The 22,369-nt window shown below is 39.2% G+C and overlaps 1 protein-coding gene across 1 annotated transcript in view; it reads left to right on the top strand.

Annotated features, from left to right (window-relative positions):
* Positions 1 to 19,826, top strand: part of Ranbp2 (RAN binding protein 2) — a 52,667-nt gene extending 32,841 nt beyond the window's left edge. Inside the window, exons 20-29 of the mRNA XM_036168498.1 lie at positions 421 to 5,185; positions 7,377 to 7,547; positions 8,431 to 8,523; positions 8,990 to 9,168; positions 12,533 to 12,734; positions 14,454 to 14,555; positions 15,931 to 16,076; positions 18,124 to 18,397; positions 18,638 to 18,972; positions 19,321 to 19,826. Of these exons, the coding sequence (XP_036024391.1) occupies positions 421 to 5,185; positions 7,377 to 7,547; positions 8,431 to 8,523; positions 8,990 to 9,168; positions 12,533 to 12,734; positions 14,454 to 14,555; positions 15,931 to 16,076; positions 18,124 to 18,397; positions 18,638 to 18,972; positions 19,321 to 19,626 (6,573 nt within the window). The 3' untranslated portion in view covers positions 19,627 to 19,826. The remainder of the gene's footprint in view (positions 1 to 420; positions 5,186 to 7,376; positions 7,548 to 8,430; positions 8,524 to 8,989; positions 9,169 to 12,532; positions 12,735 to 14,453; positions 14,556 to 15,930; positions 16,077 to 18,123; positions 18,398 to 18,637; positions 18,973 to 19,320) is intronic.
* The last annotated feature ends 2,543 nt before the right edge of the window (positions 19,827 to 22,369 follow it).

Raw genomic sequence — 22,369 nt, forward strand, 5'->3', positions numbered from 1 at the left:
TTTTTAACCTCTGTACCTCTTAAGCAATCTAATTTAAAATGAGACTATTATTACAGTTAATACAGTTTTTGAGGATCCTAAAATGAGTTAAAATGTTTGGAACAGTGCCCAGTTGATACATTAATAAATGCTCAGTGAATTTTAGTCATAATCATGACTGTTAATTAGCACTGTTTAGTGAATGAAGAAAGTATTTTTTCTAGTCATTGTAAGTTTAGATTTTTAAGGAGCTGTCCTATCAGTACATGCCAAGTAAATATGCAGGTGTCTTTGTAGCATCATTGGTGTCTCTTAATGTTCTGTGTACATTGGTTCTGTTTGCTGAAAAATACTCTAATTTGAGGTTTGTGAGAGTTGATTTGTATGTAGCTCTTTATAGTTTTATGGTTAATGTATAAAATATTTTGATTTTTCTTTTAGGGGCCAGTTTATGGCATGAATAGGCTCCCACCCCAGCAGCATATTTATGCCTATTCACAACAGATGCACACACCACCAGTGCAAAGTTCATCTGCTTGTATGTTCTCCCAGGAGATGTATGGTCCTCCCTTGCGGTTTGAGTCTCCTGCAACAGGAATTCTGTCACCCAGGGGCGATGATTACTTTAATTACAATGTTCAACAGACAAGCACAAATCCACCTTTGCCAGAACCAGGGTATTTCACAAAGCCTCCACTTGTAGCTCACGCTTCAAGGTCAGCAGAATCAAAGGTTATGGAATTTGGTAAAACCAATTTTGTTCAGCCCATGCCGGGTGAAGTTATAAGGCCACCTTTGACAACGCCAGCACATGCAACACAGCCAACTCCCTTTAAATTTAACTCAAATTTCAAATCAAATGATGGTGACTTCACATTTTCATCACCACAGGTTGTGACACAGCCTCCTTCAACAGCTTATAGTAATAGTGAAAGTCTTTTGGGTCTGCTCACTTCAGATAAACCTTTGCAAGGAGATGGCTATAGTGGACCCAAACCAGTTTCTGGTCAAACTGTTGGGTCTCGGAATACATTCAATTTTGGAAGCAAAAATGTGTCTGGAATTACACTTACAGAAAACATGGGTCCAAACCAGCAGAAGAATTCTGGTTTTCGGCGAAATGATGATATGTTTACTTTTCACGGTCCAGGAAAGTCCATATTTGCAACACCAGCTTCAGAGCTGGCAAATAAGAGTCATGAAACAGATGGAGGAAGTGCTCATGGGGATGAGGATGATGATGGCCCTCACTTTGAGCCTGTGGTACCTCTTCCTGACAAGATAGAAGTAAAAACTGGTGAGGAAGATGAAGAAGAATTCTTTTGCAATCGTGCAAAGTTGTTCCGTTTTGATGGCGAATCCAAAGAATGGAAGGAACGTGGGATAGGCAATGTAAAAATACTCAGGCATAAAACATCTGGTAAAATTCGCCTTCTGATGAGACGAGAGCAAGTATTAAAGATCTGTGCAAATCATTACATTAGCCCAGATATGAAACTCACACCAAATGCTGGCTCAGATAGATCTTTTGTATGGCATGCCCTTGATTATGCAGATGAGTTGCCAAAACCAGAACAGCTTGCCATTAGATTCAAAACTCCCGAGGAAGCAACACTATTTAAGTGTAAATTTGAAGAGGCCCAGAACATTTTAAAAGCCTCAGGAACAAATGTGTCTACTGCACCAAATCATACTCTCAGAATTGTGAAAGAACCCACAACTCATGATAACAAGGATATTTGCAAATCGGATGGGGGAAACTTGAATTTTGAATTCCAGATTGTAAAGAAGGAAGGGTCTTGGTGGCATTGTAGCAGCTGCTCATTTAGGAATGCTGCAGCTGCTAAGAAATGTGTATCATGCCAAAATGTAAACCCAGCCAGCAGTAAAGAGCTCCTAGGTCCACCATTCATTAATGAAAATGGCTTTGCTCCTAAAACTGGCCCAGAAACTGCTCAAGATGGGTTTGCGTTGATGACTCCAAATAAGGATGGTCATTGGGATTGCAGTGTTTGTTTAGTAAGAAATGAACCCACTGTATCTAGGTGCATTGCATGTCAGAACACAAAGTCCGCTAACAAAAATGCATCTTCTTTTGTCCAAACTTCTTTCAAATTTGGGCAGGGAAATCTTCCTAAGTCTGTTGACAGTGATTTCAGATCAGTTTTTTCTAAAAAAGAAGGCCAGTGGGATTGTGATGTCTGCCTGGTCCGAAATGAAGGAAGCTCTACAAAATGTGTTGCCTGTCAGAACCCAGGAAAACAGGCTCTGTCTTCTGTTTCATCACCTGCCTCTTTTAAGGCCAGTACTTCAGATACCGGTAAAACTCCAAAGGGTGGCTTTGAGGACATGTTTGCTAAGAAAGAAGGACAATGGGATTGTAGTTCATGCTCAGTGAGAAATGAAGCAAATGCTCTAAAATGTGTTGCTTGTCAGAATCCCATTAAACCGAGTCCATCTACCACCTCTTTCAAGTTTGGTACTTCAGAGATGAGTAAGGCTCCCAGGAGTGGATTTGAGGGTATGTTCACCAAGAAGGAAGGACAATGGGATTGCAGCCAGTGTTTAGTCCGAAATGAAGCAAGTGCTACTCAGTGTGTTGCTTGTCAGAATCCAAATAAACAAAATCAGCCTACAACTGCTGCCCCAGCTTCTGCCTCTTCAGAGACAAGCAAATCTCCAAAGAGTGGATTTGAAGGATTGTTTACCAAAAAGGAAGGACAGTGGGAATGTAATGTTTGTTCTGTACAAAATGAGGGCTCTTCTCTAAAATGTGTGGCTTGTGGTGCCTCCAAGCCAACTCAGAAGTCTACTGTAGAAGCTCCTTCAGCTTTCACAGTGGGCTCAAAATCACAGTTAAATGAATCTGCAGGAAGTCAAGTGGGAACAGAATTTAAAAGTAACTTTCCAGAAAAAAATTTTAAATTTGGCATTACAGAGCAGAAATTTAAATTTGGGCATGTGGATCAAGAAAAAACACCTTCCTTTGCCTTTCAGAGTTCTTCTAATACAGAATTTAAGTCAATCAAGGACGGATTGAGTTTTTCCATTCCTGTATCTGCTGACGGATTTAAGTTTGGCATCCAGGAGAAGAAGAGCGAAGAGCCTGGTGAAAGTGGAGCTGGCTTCGCAGCTCCTGATGCCGGTGCTCAGAAGAGTGGTGGTGGCGGTGTGGTCTTCGGTCAGACAAGCAGCACTTTCACCTTTGCAGACCTCGCCAAGTCCACTTCAGGGGAAGGGTTTCAGTTCGGCAAGAAAGACCCTAATTTCAAGGGATTTTCAGGTGCAGGAGAAAAATTATTCTCATCACAAAGTGGCAAAGTGGCTGAGAAAGCAAATACGTCTTCTGATCTTGAGAAAGATGACGATGCCTATAAAACTGAGGACAGTGATGACATCCATTTTGAGCCAGTGGTGCAGATGCCTGAAAAAGTCGAACTTGTAACAGGTGAAGAAGATGAGAAAGTTTTGTATTCACAGAGGGTGAAGTTGTTTAGATTTGATGCTGAGATAAGTCAGTGGAAAGAACGGGGCTTGGGGAACTTAAAAATCCTCAAGAATGAGGTCAACGGCAAGCTAAGAATGCTGATGCGAAGGGAACAAGTCCTGAAAGTTTGTGCCAATCATTGGATAACCACTACCATGAACCTGAAGCCCCTCTCAGGGTCAGATAGAGCGTGGATGTGGCTAGCTAGTGACTTTTCAGATGGTGACGCCAAACTCGAACAGCTGGCAGCAAAGTTTAAGACACCAGAGCTAGCTGAAGAATTTAAGCAGAAATTTGAGGAGTGTCAGCGACTTCTCTTAGACATTCCACTGCAGACCCCCCATAAGCTTGTAGATACTGGCAGGGCTGCGAAGTTAATACAGAGAGCCGAGGAGATGAAGAGTGGACTGAAAGATTTCAAAACGTTTTTGACAAATGATCAAGTAAAGGTTACCGATGAAGAGAACACAAGCTCAGGTGCAGATGCTTCCAGCGCTTCAGACCCAGCAGTGAAGCAGAACCCCGAGAACACGGGGCCCACCTTAGAATGGGATAACTATGACTTGCGGGAAGACGCCTTGGACGACAGCGTCAACAGCAGCCCAGTTCACGCTTCTCCGTTGGCAAGCAGCCCTGTGCGGAAAAACCTCTTCCGTTTTGGTGAGTCAACTACGGGATTTAACTTCAGTTTTAAATCTGCTTTGAGTCCATCTAAGTCTCCTGCCAAGTTGAACCAGAGTGGCACTTCAGTTGGCACTGATGAAGAGTCTGATGTTACTCAAGAAGAAGAGAGAGATGGACAGTACTTTGAGCCTGTTGTGCCCTTACCTGATCTAGTTGAAGTATCTAGTGGTGAGGAAAATGAACAAGTTGTTTTTAGTCACAGAGCAAAACTCTACAGATATGATAAAGATGTTGGTCAATGGAAAGAAAGAGGCATTGGTGATATAAAGATTTTACAGAATTATGATAATAAGCAAGTTCGCATAGTGATGAGAAGGGACCAAGTATTAAAACTTTGTGCCAATCACAGAATAACTCCAGATATGACTTTGCAAAATATGAAAGGGACGGAAAGAGTGTGGGTATGGACTGCATGTGATTTTGCAGATGGAGAAAGAAAAATAGAACTTTTAGCTGTTCGTTTTAAACTACAGGATGTTGCAGATTCATTTAAGAAAATTTTTGATGAAGCAAAAACAGCTCAAGAAAAAGATTCTTTGATAACACCTCATGTTCCTCACCCAAGCACTCCTAGAGAGTCACCGTGTGGTAAAATTGCTGTAGCTGTATTAGAAGAAACCACTAGAGAAAGGACAGATTTAACTCAGGGAGAGGAGGTAATAGATGCAACTTTCGACCCTGGAGAAACATCTAGCACTTCTGAAACAGCACCAAAAGCAGTGGTTTCTCCTCCAAAGTTTGTCTTTGGCTCAGAGTCTGTTAAAAGCATTTTTAGTAGTGAAAAATCAAAGCCATTTGCATTTGGCAATAGTTCAGCCACTGGATCTTTGTTTGGATTTAGTTTTAATGCACCTTTGAAAAATAGCAATAGTGAAGTTACTTCAGTAGTTCAGAGTGGATCTGAAGGAAATGTAGAAGCTGACAAGTGTGAGCCACAGACTGACATCAGACAATCTTCAGATGGCAAAGTCAGAAATGTTGCCTGTCCAAAGGAGGAGCCTTCCCCTAGTTACACGTTTAAAGCACCAGAAAAGGGTAAGTACGCAGTCTTTAGTTAAGACGATTTTTTTTTAAGTGTGTGTCTTTGACTCTTTAGAAAACTAATATTTCAGTCAAAGTTGTCTCAGAAACACTGGTTAGTGAACACTCAAAAGTATTGGAACAGACAAGGTGAACCCCTAAATAAGTTTACTCGTTAAGTATTCAAACTTAACAGATTGTAAGACATGTATCATAAAGCAGAGCCAAAGAAGCTAGTATAGTAAGTACAAAGACTCACACACTTGAGTCTTTTAAATGTTGGTGCTTCAGTGTTTTGTGTTGAAATCACTTGAAGCATGTGTTACTGAGATGTTACATGTATATTATATGAGCTAGTGTTGCCGTCTCTTAAACTAGCAAAGAAAGACCTTGGGGATAAATGAATATGTAAGACAACTAGCTTGGTATAAATTGAGGGTTCTGACTTCTTATATATTAATTTGTTTCATATGATGTTAAAAAATGAAATATTCTTTATTTTCCTAGGGTTTAATTTTAGCCTTTTTAAATCTAATCCAATGGCCTTTTGGACCAGCATCCCTCCCTCACAACCTGAGAGCAAAGGTATAGAGCTAGCATTCTCGGAGTGAGGTGACTAGCAGCTGGTAGAACTTAGCCGAGTAGTTGTGGCTGTCTGGGTTGAAGTACCTAACACTGCAGTGTGCATGCTAGAGAGTGCCGTTTTACAGAGCATCCCTTTGAGTAGTGCTGTAATAAACAGCTTTCAGTGTTAGTTTTAAATGTACCTGGGTGCGCTCTGGGTGCTTGTCAGCTCTTTGCCTCATTTTCAACTCTGCTTAACGTCTGTCTGCTTCACTGAACTTTATCCTTCTCACCTCTGTTTAATGAAGACCTGGTGTCCTAATCTTTGGCTTTAGCAGCTACTGCCTGCCAGTATCCAGATAGGATGGCAGTAGACTGTATAGGAAACATGTCTCTGTAGGGTTTAGACCTCACTTTCACAGTTACCGTTCGGGAACTTTTGTTCCTTATATAGTGCCGATCATTTCTAGATATGTGTCGCTTCTTGACTAGAACATTTAGTATTTGGAATTTATAGAAGAAGCCCCATTAAGAGCAAATGAGGGAAATGTGTCCAGTAATATATCTTGACTTTGCAGAAGGGTAGGTACCAGTTCTCTATAGTGATACCGTCCAGTAGAAATAAAGTGTGATCTGTGTGTCTAAATTTGTCTTGTGAGCAACATAGAAAATGAAACACTAAAAGAAATCAGTGGCATAAAAGAAAATCAGTTTTAATGATCTATTCAATATACAAAATATATATAGTAAATTTTTAATCAGGATTTTAAAAAAAGTGAAGGTATTTTACATTATTTTTTTATACAAGGCATTAGAATCTAGTGTGCATGTTCATACTTCCAACACATCTTAGTTTAGTTTAACTGCCTTTCCAGTGTTAGGAAGTCACATGTGGGTGGGCTCCCATATTGGGCATGGCAGCTATAGAGAATGTTTCCCTCTTACAGCTGGTACATGCATATTTCATGACTGCTTTAAGACACTGGTTTACCAGTTCTCACATGCTAGAGAATTTTAATATATCAGAATAGACTTCATGTGTAGGGCTCTTTCTCCCCCCCCCCCCAAACTTTTGTCCTTTCATTTGGTGGGAGTAGATGGGGTGTTTTTAGCCACAGAAATTGTCTTGATACATAAAATATGACTATAGATTGATTGTTTAATTTTATCTAGTTTCACAATTGGAAATAGGCAAAAAAAATGGATACCGTGCTATCACCTGCCATCCTTTGCAGTTAAAAGTTCTTTGCTTTCTTTATAGAAACTAATGAAGGTTGGCTCTGGGTACACTAATTTTATGTTGGATAATCCTGGAGATACTTTTTTTCAGTTGTAAATACTTTGCTGAAGTACTGTTTAATGTATGGAGTGTGATTATAGCAATACTTTTTATATTATAGAAATTAATAATTTCCAATGACTAGTAAAACAATTTTAAAAACTTTTGTATTTTCTAAGAGTCTTTAATAGAACACTAAACCAGGCTCCTAATTCTAATTCATGATCATTATAGCACTTGGTTTGTTCCAAAGTATGTGTTCTTATTTTTATTAGTGTGCTGTTTTAACCTATAGGTAAGGTTCCTGTTCTCTGTTTGTAGTCTGGTTACTTTGTCTTATCAGCTGTTTTGACTTGGTTACAGCACAAGAGAAGAATAAACCTGAAGATCTCGCTCCAGATACTGATGTTCTCATTGTGTATGAACTCACTCCCACTCCTGAGCAGAGAGCCCTTGCAGACAAACTGCTGCTTCCTCCAACTTTCTTTTGTTATAAGAATAGGCCAGATTATGTTAGTGAAGAAGAGGAGGATGGTAAGTCTTTCGTTAACTGAAAATCACTCCTGATAATCTCAGTAATTGAGAGTATAGTTTAATTATTTAAAGTTTGACTTTTTGTTAGACATGGCAGTGCCTGTAATCCTAACACTTGATAGGCTCAGGTAGGATGGTTGAGCTTGTATTCATGGGGAATTTCATGCAAATATAGGGTCACACTTCCTCTCTAAAAAAGAAACAAGGGCTGGAGAGATGGCTCAGGGGTCAAGAGCACTGCCTATCTTCCAGAGGCCCTGGGTTCAATTCCCAGCAACCACATGGTGGCTCACAACCATCTGTAATGAGATCTGGTGCCCTCTTCTGGCCTAAAGGGATACATGCAGGCAGAACACTGTATACATAATAAATAAATCTTTAAAAAAAAAAATGAAAATCTAACCAGACTTTTAGAACTTAAACTAATGTCTTTAGAGGTAGGTGTTTACCCTGCATATATAAAATACTCAGTGGATGTAATAATCAGAAGAATGGCATTCATTAAAGAAGCCCTTTGAAAAGTTAGTTATTGTATGTCAGGCAGATTTTTTGAGGACATTGGATATAATCATAATTCCAGAAGTATTCGAAGTCGAAGAGGGAGAAAGGTAACACCCTCAGTAAGATCATTTGGGCAGTGGTAGAATGTTGGTTGTGGGACCTGGTGACCGGGGAGGGGAGCTGTGCTGCAGTGACAGAATGTTCAAAGGTGGGGGGAGTCCAGTGGAACCTAGTAGGGAGGAGGTCAAGGTCTGTGATGGGCAGAACTGGGTACCTCATGGGGATAGAGTGAAAGAAGGTGAAGGTCATTTCTAGGGTTGTGGCTAGGAAACCCTCGTTCTTCTAAAGTTCTCTTATTCAATATAATGAATTGCATTTGAAGATGAAGATTTTGAAATGGCTGTCAAGAAGCTTAATGGAAAACTCTATCTGGATGACTTAGAAAAATACAGACCATTGGAAGAAAATCTAGCAGGTATGTTTATACAATTTTGATGTCTTATCTTTTTTGTTTGTTTGTTTGTTTGTTTTCGAGACAGGGTTTCTCTGTAGCTTTGGAGCTTGTCCTGGATCTTGAGTTGTAGACCAGGCTGGCCTTGAACTCACAGAGATCCGCCTGCCTCTGCCTCCCGAGTGCTGGGATTACAGGCGTGCGCCACCACCGCCCGGCATGATGTCCTATCTTTTAAAGGCACTTCTTAGTCTGATAATATCTGATTGCCAGTTTTATCTATGTGTTGAGTCAGTGCTCAGTTAAAACATGTAAAAAAGAACACTAGCTGGAGAACACGGATTCATTTTGGTGGCGGAGGGCTGGCTTCCTGAGCATTCATAGTCCTTGTTATGGAGGTCTGTAGATTGCATGGGAAAGCTGAGAGAGGCAGTCGTGGAATGGGTGGATTTCTGATCGTGTCTTTGCTTGTGTTGTGTGGCTTTTCCAGATGATGACAAAGAGTGTGTGATTGTTTGGGAAAAGAAGCCAACAGTTGAAGAAAGAGCAAAAGCAGACACTTTAAAGCTCCCACCTACGTTCTTCTGTGGAGTCTGCAGCGACACAGATGAGGACAATGGAAATGGGGAGGACTTTCAGTCAGAGCTTCAAAAAGTTCATGAAGCGCAGGTCAGACTGACTCTGGGTTCTCCTTTTGGTTCTCCTGCTTCTGTGATGGAGTACAGTGTAAAAATCTTACTACTGAGTGATAATAATAGGCCTTGGCAAGCATATGTGTTGGGTTACATAAACAGAGAGCACTCAGTCTTTAGGGTATCAAACCCCAGATTAAACTACAGGCTTACTATCCTAACAGTTAAAACACCACCAAGCTTCTTTGTAGATATAAACAGATTGGTTTAAAATTTAATAGTTAGCTGGGCGGTGGCAGTGGCGCATGCCTTTGATCCTAGCACTCAGGAGGCAGAGCCAGGCAGATCTCTGTGAGTTCGAGGCCAGCCTGGTCTACAGAGCGAGTTCCAGGACAAGCACCAAAACTACACAGAGAAACCCTGTCTCATAAAACAAAAACAAAAACCAAGAATAAAAACAAAACAAAATAAATAAATAAAATTTAACGGTTAAATTATAGCAGATACAAGTTTTTTTCCTCTTTTATTGAAAATAATTTTTTTCTCACATAATATATCCTGATTACCATTTCCCCTCCTTCTACCATCCCCCTAGTTCCTCCCCACTCACTTCCTGTCTGGATCAACTCCCTTTCTGTCTCTCGTTAGAAAACAAACAGGCTTCTAAGAAATAGTAATAAAATAAAATGTGATATGATAAAACAAAAACTTAACGCATCAGAATTGGACAAAAACAAACAAAAGGAAAAGAGCTCAGGGGAAGGCACAAGCAGCAGAGACCCACTTGTTCAGGATTCCCACTACAGCACTACATTGGAAGCCATAATAGATGTGCAAGAGAACCCTTGCAGGCCCTGGGCATGCTGTCTCAGTCTCTGAGTTTATAAGTGATTTGATCATGCTCCTTTAGAAGGCCTTGTTTTCGTGGTGTCCTCCACTTCTCTGGCTCATGCTTTTTCTGCCTCTTCTGCAGGGTTCCCTGAACCCTGAGAGAAGGAATTTTATACAGACACCCTGTGTAGGGCTGAGTGTTCCAGAGTTTCTGAGTAAGAGTTTTTAACCCTAAGTGAATAATGAATGATGTGCCATCTTTCTGTCTTTGCTGAAGTGATACAGATCTTTTCATTCAGTTTGTGCATGGTTCTGACATTCCTATGAAAGACTTCATTTGGTTATGGTATAGAATAGTTTTGTATCATTTAGTTTCTATTTGTGTGAATTTTGTTGCTACTTTTAAAATGAATGTTCACAGGTAATAAATACTGTTGGAGTAGTTTTCTGGTATTAACTTTAGCTTCCATATAAAAATTAGTATCAGGGCTGGATAGACGGAGTTCAGTTAAAGCACCCATCCATGTCAGTCAGCTGACACAACACTACCAGGAGGCTCAGTACCCCCTTCCGGCCTCTGGGTATCTGAACTCACTTGTGCATAACACACAATGCAAGTAAAAGTTAAAACTTAATACTGGGCTGGGAGTGGTGATCCCTAGGTAGAAGTAGGTGGATCTCTGAATTCCAGGCCATCAGGGCAACATGATGAATCTCACCGTTAAAAGAAAGTTAATGGTATATAGTAAATAGGTTGGGAAGTACTGTGCAGCTGTTTTTTAAAAGAGATTTTTGTCTGGTTGATGTTGTTTCTCCGTAAGTGTTCTAACTAAATAGGACTGGGGTTTTCTTAAGACCTTGAAAACGAATAAATGGAAGGTTCTATGTAGAATGTCTGTTTAGGTGATTTGTCTTTTTGTTACTGAATGAGTTCTAATTATGTCTTTGAAGGAATTCTCAAATTGAAATTTGTAGACTTGGCTTATGAATTTTGGTATTGGAGACAGGACCTCACATTGTAGTACAGACTGGCTTTGACCTTCCTGAGACCTTCTCATGTCATCTTTAGAGTGCTGGCCTTGCAGGTGTTTGCTAGCACCACCCAGCTCCATCTTCAGTCTCTTAATGCTTGAAGGTTCAGTATTGCACTACCTACCTTACCTTCTTTGCTATTTCTTTATTGATCTAGTAGAGAGTGCATCAGTTTCACGAGTTTGTCTTGTTTTCTGTTTTATTATGTTGCTCTCTCCCCATTCCTGCTCTTTATCTTTTCTGTGGTTCTTGACACCCCCCCACCCCCACCCCACAGTATAAGTAGACTCTGGCTTCATTTCTCCCCCTTGTTGAATTGTGTTGATTTCTGCTCTTTCTTCTTTCTTTCTTGCCTTGGGTTTACTTTGCTCTTTTTCTTTTTCTCCTGATGTGGAAGCATGAGTACAGATTTCAGAGCATGTTCATTGTTTATACAAATGATCTTGTCCCTTAAGCACTACTTAGGTGTATTGTTGTCATTTCTGTTCAGGTCAGAATCCTTGGAATTCGTTTTGACCCATTCATTAGACAGTTGTATGCTGTTTAAAAATGGTGACTTTGTACATAACATTCTGTTAGTGATTCATAGCTTAATTCAATCATGGTCTATGAGTATATATAGTTTATATAATTACATTGCTCCATGTGTTTTTTATGAATTATTACAAATATCTAATGAATAATATCCTACAGAATGATTTAATTGCTTTAAAAACCCTCAATGCTCTGTCAATAAGTCTCTTTCCTCTATCATGCCCAAATGCTTGGCAAACATCGTCTTTCCATGCTTGTCTGGCACTTGGTTGATAAACTACTGCAGAACTGAGATGAGAGGTTGGGTAGACAGAAAAGGGAGCAAGAATATGCCAGTGCTACAAAAGCAGACCTTCTCCCTTAACTCCAGGTCAGAGTTGGGTGAAAACTCCTTGGATTGTTGTGGTTCTTTGGTTAATTCCCAGAGTAGATTAAAGAGTTAATTTTGGTCATCTTTCTTTGTGTTTTCATGGAGAAAAATAAAAAGAAGAGACGGTTCTTACCCTGCTGTTCTAGGAGGGTAAATTGATCTTTCATCTTGATCACTTTTTTTTTTTTTAGACAGGGTTCCTCTATGTAGTTTTAGAGCCTATCCTGGATCTCACTCTGTAGACCAGGCTGGCCTCGAACTCACAGAGATCCTCCTGCCTCTGCCTCCCAAGTGCTGGGATTACAGGCGTGCGCCACCACCGCCCAACTATGATCACTTTGTTTTTATCACTTGTAATTTTCCTAATAATCTTTTTACTAGTGCGTAGACCATTTGACATTCATTTAATCAGTGAGATGAATTGGGTCAGAGTTTCCTGATTGCTTTTAGTTTTGCTTGTCCCTTCCTCGTTCTCATTACTTGTAATTTTCCTCCTTTTCAGTGGTTACTGGAAAGATTAAAAAATACACACCAAACTTTATAGAAAGTACTTATTAATTTTCTGTTTGTTTTTCCTTTGTGGGGAGGAGGGGATGGTTTAATGGTATAGCGTTTGATTCTTTCCTCTTTGCAGAAATCCCAGAGTGAGAAAGTAGCTGATGCAGTCGGTCCTGAGTCTGCAGGTGAGACTGACATGACCAGCTCTTTGGTCTGTAAGTCTGAAGAACCTGATTCTAACACCAAATCGGGGAGCTCATCCCCCATTTCTGGGACTGTGGACAAGCCTGTAGATCTGTGTACTAGAAAAGAAGCTGACACGGAATTCCCAAGCCAAGGTAAGAGTTGGTCATGTGTTTATATTGTGCAATATATAAGATACTGCCTGTAGGTTTGAGAAAATAGACTTTTAAAGATAGGTTTGATTCTAAGAACTTAGCTGAAAATGTTTAAGGTGAATATAGGGGCATAATGTATTTGTCACAGTAATCAAGTCATTGCCTTCTCAATAAATAAAACACTAAATAATAACATTCTTATCATTTGGTTTATTTATTACATTATTATTTGTTTTTAAAGACAGGGTCTCTGTATAGCCCTGGATGGCCTGGAACTCACTATGCAGACCAGGCTGGCCTTACACTCACAGAAATCCACTTGCCTTTACCTTCCAAGTGCTAGGATTAAAGGTGTGCACTACCACACCTGGCCTGTCATTTGATTTTAAGCTGTTAGGGAATACAAAGCATTATGATTGACCTATCTGTATAAAAGAGAAGAATTTGCTTGCTTGGTCATTTTCTTGGTGTTATAAAATGTTTTTATTTGACTGTTGATGAGTTATATTAGTACTACTCAAACATATTCACAGTGCTTTAGTTATGAATCATTATAGTAGGAGCTTAATATTTTTATGATACTAAAATATGTATAAGCCTCAAAACAGTAATTTGTCAATTACAGTAATTATTATTTGTATTACTATGTGTCTCAGTTTTTCTAAGTTGGAAGAAGTGTTTTTGTGAATTGTATTTCTTTATATGTGGACCTTATCTATACTACCTGTTTTTGTTTTTCAGAAGTAGTCCCAACTTAGATTACCAATAGTACATTTATTGGCACCTTAGAATTAATATACTGGGACAAAAAAGTAATTTCACAACCAAATCCTCTACATTTTCTGATAAAATTAAGTAGGCCAAAACAATTTCAGAGATCATGAAACTGCATTGGTGGAGTTCAGACAAGGCCTCCAAACCTCGGTTGAGCAAATGTGTGAGCATATTTATAGTAAAGAAAACACAAAATATTTAGTACAAGTGCCTACTGTTCTTACAGAGAACTTGAGTTCAGTTCCCAGCACTCACGGTAGGCAGCTCACCTATACCTCCAGGCCAGCCAGTCCACTACCCTCATTCTGGCTTTTTCTGGAGCCTGCACTGATGAACATCTGCCCCCACACAGACACACATAAACACATAATTAAAAATAATACATCTTTAAGCAGTGTTTGGTACAGCTTTCTTCAAAGACCTTGCCTTTGCTTGTTAGAGAGTAGAAGCTCTTGTCAAAGCAGAAAGTGTTTGGCCCCTTTCTTAGCTTAGTGTGGGCAGTCTGCAGCGCAGTGTTCTTTGAAGGGAACTTGGTTTAGAATTCCTGGTAATTGGGAATAGAACCTGTAAATTCAGTGTTACTAAACAAGCTTAGAATTGAATGTATTTTTGTAACTTAAAATGTAGTTTGTAAAAGAAAACCAAAAATTTGTCTTGAATTTGAAGGCATTTTAGCAGAATAAATACTAAGTTTTTAAAATGTAGTTTATAATATCCCTTCACTTGGAGTACAGAGAGTCCTGTTACTTCTGGGTCTTGGGTAAGGTTTTGATGTATATCTTAACTTAAAGTCTACCTTTTCTTTTTTTTTGAGCTGAGGACTGAACCCAGGGCCTTGTGCTTGCTAGGCAAGCGCTCTGCCACTGAGCTAAATCCCCAACCCACTTAAAGTCTATCTTAACTTAAATAGGAAACGTTTTGTTTTTTCTTTTTTCCTTTTTACAGGGGAAAGTAAGACTGTTTTGTTTGGATTTGGAAGTGGTACAGGGCTGTCATTTGCAGACTTGGCTTCAAGTAATTCTGGGGATTTTGCTTTTGGTACTAAAGGTAAGATCAAGAGGAAAGATATTAATGATCATGTCAGTCAGGTGTAACTGAAAAAAGCAGTCCTTCCCATGGTGTGACTGAGTGGAGTGGCCCTGTCCTTGGTTTGCTTAGTGTTTTAGTAATTAGACTTACACAGTCTATTACTGATGATACTAGCTATAAAGATTTTCTATTAACTTAAATCAATGCTGTTAACCCTTTCCTCATATACAGGTATGTTTTCCAGTTTTGGAATAGCCCTGACTTAGCACTATTCCTTTAAATGTTTGTGTTCTTAAATTTGATTTGTTAGTATTTCAGGATTTGTGAGTGTATTTTTTTAAGATAAGTTGGATCTCTGTATTAAGTTGTGCAAATTGTACTAGAGTAAGTTACTGATTAGTATTATTTTTCACTTTTCAGTGGTGTTTATTTTTTAAGATTTTTTTATTTGCTGGACCTGGTGGTGGTGGTGCACTCCTTTAATCCCAGCACTTGTGAGGCAGTGGATCTCAGTGAATTCAAGATCAGTCTGGTCTACAGAGCTAGTGCCAGGACGGACAGGGCAGTCACATAGAGAAACCCTGCCTCGAAAAAACAACCAAAAAAGATTGCGTGCGTGCGTGCGTGCGTGCGTGCGTGCGTGCGTGCGTGCGTGTGTTTTGCTTGCATGTATGTATTTTCACCACGTGCATGCAGTGCCCTTGGTGGGCAAATCCTCTGGAATTGGAGTTACATACATACAGATGTGAGCTGCCATGTGGGTGCTATTTGTTTCAAGTTTTATTAGCATTAGACTTCATTATATTTACTCATAAGATCTTTCATATTGTGAATTTAGCACTATTTAAATGATTGTATAAGATGTTTGGAGAAGAAAAGTTGTTGAAGAATACTAAAATAGTAGAGTTTAAAATTTAGTTCATGTATTTATATATTTTACAGGTCATGCTACTTATAGAAACACATTAAACTTCTAGAAATGATAGATAGGATTTTACATTAGAATTTATAGTTTTACTTATGCTGAGATTGTTTTTTGAAACAGGTTCTTACTATGTGTCCTTCGCTGGCTAGAACTCCTATGTGCTAGGCTGGCCTTAACCTTACAAAGACCCACCTGCCTCTGCTTCCTGAGTGCTGGGATTAAAGGTGTGCACCACTATGCCTGGTTGTACTTTCTTAAAGTAGTATTTTATCCTGTAAATCTGCTGCAATCAATTACGTTCCATAGTTGTTGAAATTGTCAGAATAATATTACCTTAAACATCTCAAATAGGTGTGTTTCTGACATTGTTGAAAACTTGATGCGTTGATGAAATAATTGGAAAGTAATCTACAAAATGTAAAACAAAAATTAAAGTTCACAATTTAAATAGCCTCATTTATTTATCAGATAAAAATTTCCAGTGGGCAAATACTGGAGCAGCTGTGTTTGGAACACAGTCCACAAGTAAAGGTGGTGAGGATGAGGACGGCAGTGATGAAGAAGTAGTTCACAGTGAAGATATTCATTTTGAACCCATAGTCTCCCTACCAGAGGTAAGTGCCAAGGAGTAAACATTTTACTCGTAACCTAAGTGTACAAATTTGCCCTAAGTTGATTTTTCTTTATAATACTGCTACCTGCATTTCTTCCCAGAATAGTTAAACATTAGATTTTCAGAATTTTAAAAAATTATTATTTGTTTTATGTGTATGAGCCTTGTGCCATGTGTGCCTATTGTCTGCAGAGGCCATATCTCCTTGGATTGGAGTTACAAACAGATGGAGTTACAGATGGTTTGAACTCCATATGGGTGCTGAGAATTGAACCCAGGTCCTCTGGAAGAGCAGCCAATGCTACTAACTGCTGAGTTATATATATCTCTAGCCCAAGTTTCCAGACTTTAAGTAGAAATTGTTTTGAATCTTTTCATGTCTAGTACTGGGGATTTAATCCAGGGCCTTGATCATGTTAGGAAATACCACTCAAGTGTACACTCAACTTTGCCCCAGAGTTTTTATGTAAATGATGCTTGGTAAGCTGTTTATGCAGTTGCTAGAAATATTTTTGTTTTTTCTTTTTAGTTTTTTATTTTGTGTGTGTCTATGTGTGTCTATGTTTAGATAGTGGGGTGGGAGGGAGGAAGGAAGGAAATAGGTATCCACATACCACAGTGAGTATGAGAGAATACAAGCAGGTATGTATATGCCATGGTGCTATGTGGAGGTCAGGATAGCCTTCTGGGGTTTGAACTCAGGTTGTCAGGATTGCAAGTATATGTACTAACTGGCCATCCTACTGAGCCATAAGCATTTTTATTATGCCATTAGGAGATCATGTTGTCTTCCTAAAATAATTTTAGGGACAAAATAGAGAAGAGTGTGGTTTTAGGAAAAGTATCATGTCCATTTTCAATCTCAGTAGTTACTATTACACTTTAAGAATCATCATTGCTGTGGCTGCAGAGATCTGCTTAGGGGTAGAGAGTGTGTACTGTTCTTGTTGGTTCCCAGCACCCATGCCATGCAGCTCACAGTTTCCAGAGGGTCCAGTGCCTTTGCCCTCTGTAGGCACCTGCATTCATGCACATATCACCCCCACCCCCCCCCCACCCACAGAATTAAAAATAAAATACATCCTTAAAGATATGATAAAAGGATTGGAGAGATGGCTCAATGGTTAATTCCCAGTACCCATACAGTAGCTAACAACTGCCTATAACTCTGCTTCCAAGGGATCTGATACCCTCCTCTGGCTTCAGGGGCAATGGACACATGCAGTACATAGATACACATGCAGGCAAAATAGCCATACACATAAAATAAAAATAAATGGTATAAAACCAGAAAGAATTGGCGTTTTCTTGAGACAGCATGTTGTTACATAGACAGCTGGCCTGTAATTCACTGTGTAGCCCAGTCTGGCCTCCAACTTGTAGTCATCTTCCTGCTTCTCAGGCTCTGGAGTGCTAGGATTGCTGCACATGATGCAAAGAACCACATCTCCTCTGGTCTCATATAGCCCAGGCTTGCCTTGAACTTCTGATCCTCTTGCTTCCACACCCAAGTTTTGGGATTATTGGTGTAAACTGCCATGCTTGGTAAGAACCAGCACTTTTTTTTTTTTTTTTTTTTTTGAGACAGGGTTTCTCTGTGTAGTTTTGGTGCCTGTCTTGGGATCTCATTCTTTAGACCCAGTCTGGCCTTGAACTCACAGAGATCCACTTGGCTCTGCCTCTCAAGTGCTGGGAGTAAAGGTGTGCGCCAATGCCGCCCAGCAAGAACCAGCACTTTTGAAAACCTCTTCTGACCTTTAAAGGCATTTTATTTTCACAAAAGTAAGATATTGGGGTTGGGGATTTAGCTCAGTGGTAGAGTGCTTGCCTAGCAAGTGCAAGGCCCTGGGTTTGATCCTCAGCTCCAAAAAAAAAAGTAAGATATTATATAATAGAAAAATATTTAATGATAAATCACATCTTTACTGCTTAACCAAGTCAGATATATTATTAGTCTAGGGTGTTGTTAGTTACCATGATACTGTAAAACCTATTGGCATTGGTTAAACAGCTGTTTATATAATAGTTTTTCTCATTTGTTTTCATAGGTAGAAGTGAAGTCTGGAGAAGAAGATGAAGAAATTCTGTTCAAAGAAAGAGCCAAACTTTATAGATGGGATAGAGATGTTAGTCAGTGGAAGGAGAGAGGTATTGGAGATATAAAGATTCTTTGGCATACAATGAAGAATTATTATCGGATCCTAATGAGAAGAGACCAAGTTTTTAAAGTGTGTGCAAACCATGTTATTACCAAAGCCATGGAGTTAAAACCTTTAAATGTTTCAAATAATGCTTTAGTGTGGACTGCTTCAGATTATGCTGGTGAGTTACTACCTTCAAATGCCTTTTAATTTCATTGACTGGTGGTATTGTGTTCCCCAATATATTGTGCATCCTAATAAACTTATCTGGGGAGCATTCACCCCAATACCTGGCTCCAGGTTTGTTTTTATTACTAAGACTTTTTAAGATCCGTGCTACAGTTGCCTTTCCTGAAATCTATAAAACATGCATGCTTTATAAGTCGCTTTAGTATTAAGGTCTCTTTCCTTCCCCCCATAGACGGAGAAGCAAAAGTAGAACAGCTTGCAGTGAGGTTTAAAACCAAGGAAATGACTGAGTGTTTCAAGAAAAAATTTGAAGAATGTCAACAAAATATACTGAAACTCCAAAATGGACAAGTATCCCTTGCAGCAGAATTATCAAAGGAGACTAATCCTGTGGTGTTCTTTGATGTTTGTGCGGATGGTGAACCTCTAGGACGGATAATCATGGAATTATTTTCAGATATCGTTCCTCACACTGCCGAGAACTTTAGAGCGCTATGCACTGGAGAGAAGGGCTTTGGTTTCAAGAACTCTATTTTTCACCGAGTAGTTCCAGATTTTGTTTGCCAAGTGAGTATCATTCTACAGCCATCATAGTTAAATCTGCTCAGACTAGGCCACACCAACTTAGGAAGGTTTTCTTCTTGCCCTCATTCTCATCTTAGGAATTTTCAGCTTTCCCCTATTATAGTTGGCATTGAACTTGATGCTCTGTTCCTTTTCAAACATTCAGACTGACAGGTACATGCTAGAAACAGAATGAGGGAAAAAACTTTTCCCCTCAAAACATGTATTTCTTAGTTTTCAAAATGTATTTTTAAAGAAATAGGGCATTTGGTATTTACTCTGTCATGATTTCTGTGTATTTTAATGTTTTAGTCAGTATTAATGGGAAGATTTTTTTTTTTTTGTTTACAGGGGGGAGATATCACCAAACATGATGGAACAGGAGGACAGTCCATTTATGGAGATAAATTTGAAGATGAAAACTTTAATGTGAAACACACTGGTCCTGGCTTACTATCCATGGCCAATAGGGGCCGGGATACCAACAATTCTCAATTTTTTATAACACTGAAGAAAGCAGAACATTTGGACTTTAAGCATGTAGTATTTGGATTTGTTAAGGATGGCATGGATACTGTGAGAAAGATTGAATCGTTTGGTTCTCCTAAAGGATCTGTTAGTCGAAGAATTAGTATCACAGAATGTGGACAGCTATAAAATAATTTTCATAGTGAATTTAATCTATATAAACAGTTGAATTGATGCTTGTTACAGGCAATATGGTAATTATGTTCATCTTTTGAAAACAGACGTTTCCAATGTATAAATGTAAAATTGTAGCTTATAGCTGTTGTCACTTTTTAATGTGTGATAATTGATCTTGCATGGTATGAAATAAAAGTTTAAACACTGGTGTATTTCAGGTGTACTTGTGTTTATGTACTCCTGACATATCTGTATTAGAATGGCTAATACTAGTTTTGTTCAAAGCAATAGAGCTTCCCAGACTATTGAAGGACTATGATATATGCAATCTTATTTTAATTCCTGTTAAGATGTTTGGATTTCCTGCATGGTACTTACCATTGAATAAGGGGACCACAACTCAGATAATTTTATTTTAGAATTGAAATATATATATGGTAATCTTAACTATCCGTGTGCTCATTTATGTATAGACTCTTTTCTGAATGGATAGAGCCACAGAAGATAGGAGTTAACCAAAGTGCTCTTCTGTAATTTTTATGCTCCTGTATAGTTAACAGTTAGCTTTGAAGTAGAATACTGTCTTTTCTTAAGATATGTAGTTCCTTTGGAAGACATTAATTTTTACATTTTAAATAAGTTGATCATTTCCTTAGCTAGCTCCCCTCCCCCATCCTTCCGTCTTCCCTTCCTTTTTTCTTCCTTCTTTCCATTCACTTTTCTGTTACCTGTCTCTACTACCTCAAAAACTTCAGCTTGGTCCTGATGATAGAATTGAATTTTTCTCTAGTTCTTGTGATAAAGTATGAATATTTTTAAAAGATCTATACCATGTTCTTTGGTTAAAGATTTGCTTTATATTAGATTGTTGCAGTACCTTTTTCTGGTGAATTTTGTAGCAGAAATAAAGTGATAATTGGTAACAGCCATGACATTTAAAACATTCCTTCCTTGTGCATCTAAGTTGTCTGTTTATTCTGTGACTAGATGGAAAATGAGATCTGTTAAAGGCCAGCACTGATAAACCTGAAAATGTACTTGGAAGTGGTTTATGTCAAATAGGCAGACTGTTAAAGGAACAGCATGTTCTTACGGGCCTACTCGGTATAGAACTAAGGAATCTAGTTAGACATAAAAGTCTCTATTTTCCAAGTGAGTCTTGAGTCCTTTCTATTTTCTTGTGTTTCAACCATTAGAAGAGGGCAAGGAAGGGTATGGCTTATGTAATGAATTATGGAATATCATCACTAAAAAAATGCTTATTCCACAGCCAGGTAAATGAAATAAACCTACCTAAAGTTGGCCTTGTAAAAACTATGCACATTTAGTGACTTCTTTGGAAACATGTGTAATATAAACTCATGTGAAAATATTGAAACTTTTCAGCTGAGAAGTTGATGCCATCATTTTAATCTAAGTAAAATGGAAATGTCTTCTTAAAAAGTCATCTCCTATAGCCCAGGCTTACCTTGAACTTGCTTTGTAGCTGAGGCTGGATTACCAACTCTTCTTGATCTCACTACCTCTACTGGGATTACAGGCATGTACTCAGTGTGCATGGCAGCAAATGCTTTTTAAGAGATAATTTACACTTACTTAAAGATTTTTCAAAAACTTGACAAAATGGTGTGTTAAACTAACTTTACCAGGATTGGCATTATTAACAGAGATGGTTCCAACCTGTTGAGTTACCAAAGGGTTGTAAGCCACCGTTTTGGGTGCTGGGAATGGAACCCAAGTCCTCGAAGATCAGTCAGTGCTCTCAATGGCTAAGCTATCCAGTTCCAATAAAGAAGTTTAAAAGAAGCTTGGGGTATTTTATAAGATATTTGATAAATTTCAGAACAATTTGATTCGTTACAATGTTACAAGCCCACATTGATAGGTTTTTCTTCTCCAGCTGGCTAGATTTTCTGGTCATTAAAATCTGCCCCCCCCCCAAACAATTTAGATGGTATTTTATAGCAGAAAGTATTCTTTAAGCATTTTTTTTTTTTTTTTTTAAATAGTAAGTTTGCTGTCTACTTGCTAAAGTATCAGCTTTGGAAAGTTAAAAGCAAGCTAGAGAATTCAGGGGTTAGTAGCCCACAAGTGCACTTCCTAGACTATCTCAGTGTAAAAGCACAAGCTTGTATGACAGGATCAACACAGTGCTGTGTGCTGCTGTAGGGCTAGGGAAGAAAGGGTTTGTTTTCAACCAAACTACATGTTTACAGGGAGTTTTTCAGACTTTATGAGGCGGTCTCTTTCTGTCGCTGAGGCAGCTGTCCAACTGACAGTGACCATGTAGCCCAGGCAGTCCTCCAGCCTCCACCTTCCATGGCTATCCCAAATTTATTTTAGTGCCCTATTGTGTCATCTATGGAAATAGGCAAAGGATTTGAGAAGGTAATTTGCTGCCGTTTATGTGCCTAGCGTTCAGACACGTCCTGGTTTTTCCGTGATAGTAAACCACTTTTGATGATGAGACCTGTGTTTGGGCAAGCTCTATGCACAGTAAATCTATCCTTTGTCCCACATGGCCCCAGGCCCTGGGGAGCACGCTGGCCCTCAGGCGTGCCCTCAGGTGTGCAGGGCGGGCCTGTGCTCGCAGGAGAAGGTGGAATGCCACTTTTCCCTCCCCACGTCACTCACTGCAGGGTGTGTAGGTGTCTGGGAGTCTTGGAACCGTCGGACCAGACCCTGAGCGGGACAAAGAGGAGCCGGGCTGCTGCGCGCCCTCACACCCCTCTTCCTATTGGCTTCCAGCGCCCCA

The sequence above is a fragment of the Onychomys torridus genome, chromosome 18, assembly GCF_903995425.1.
Source record: "Onychomys torridus chromosome 18, mOncTor1.1, whole genome shotgun sequence".
Classification (NCBI taxonomy): Eukaryota; Metazoa; Chordata; class Mammalia; order Rodentia; family Cricetidae; genus Onychomys; species Onychomys torridus.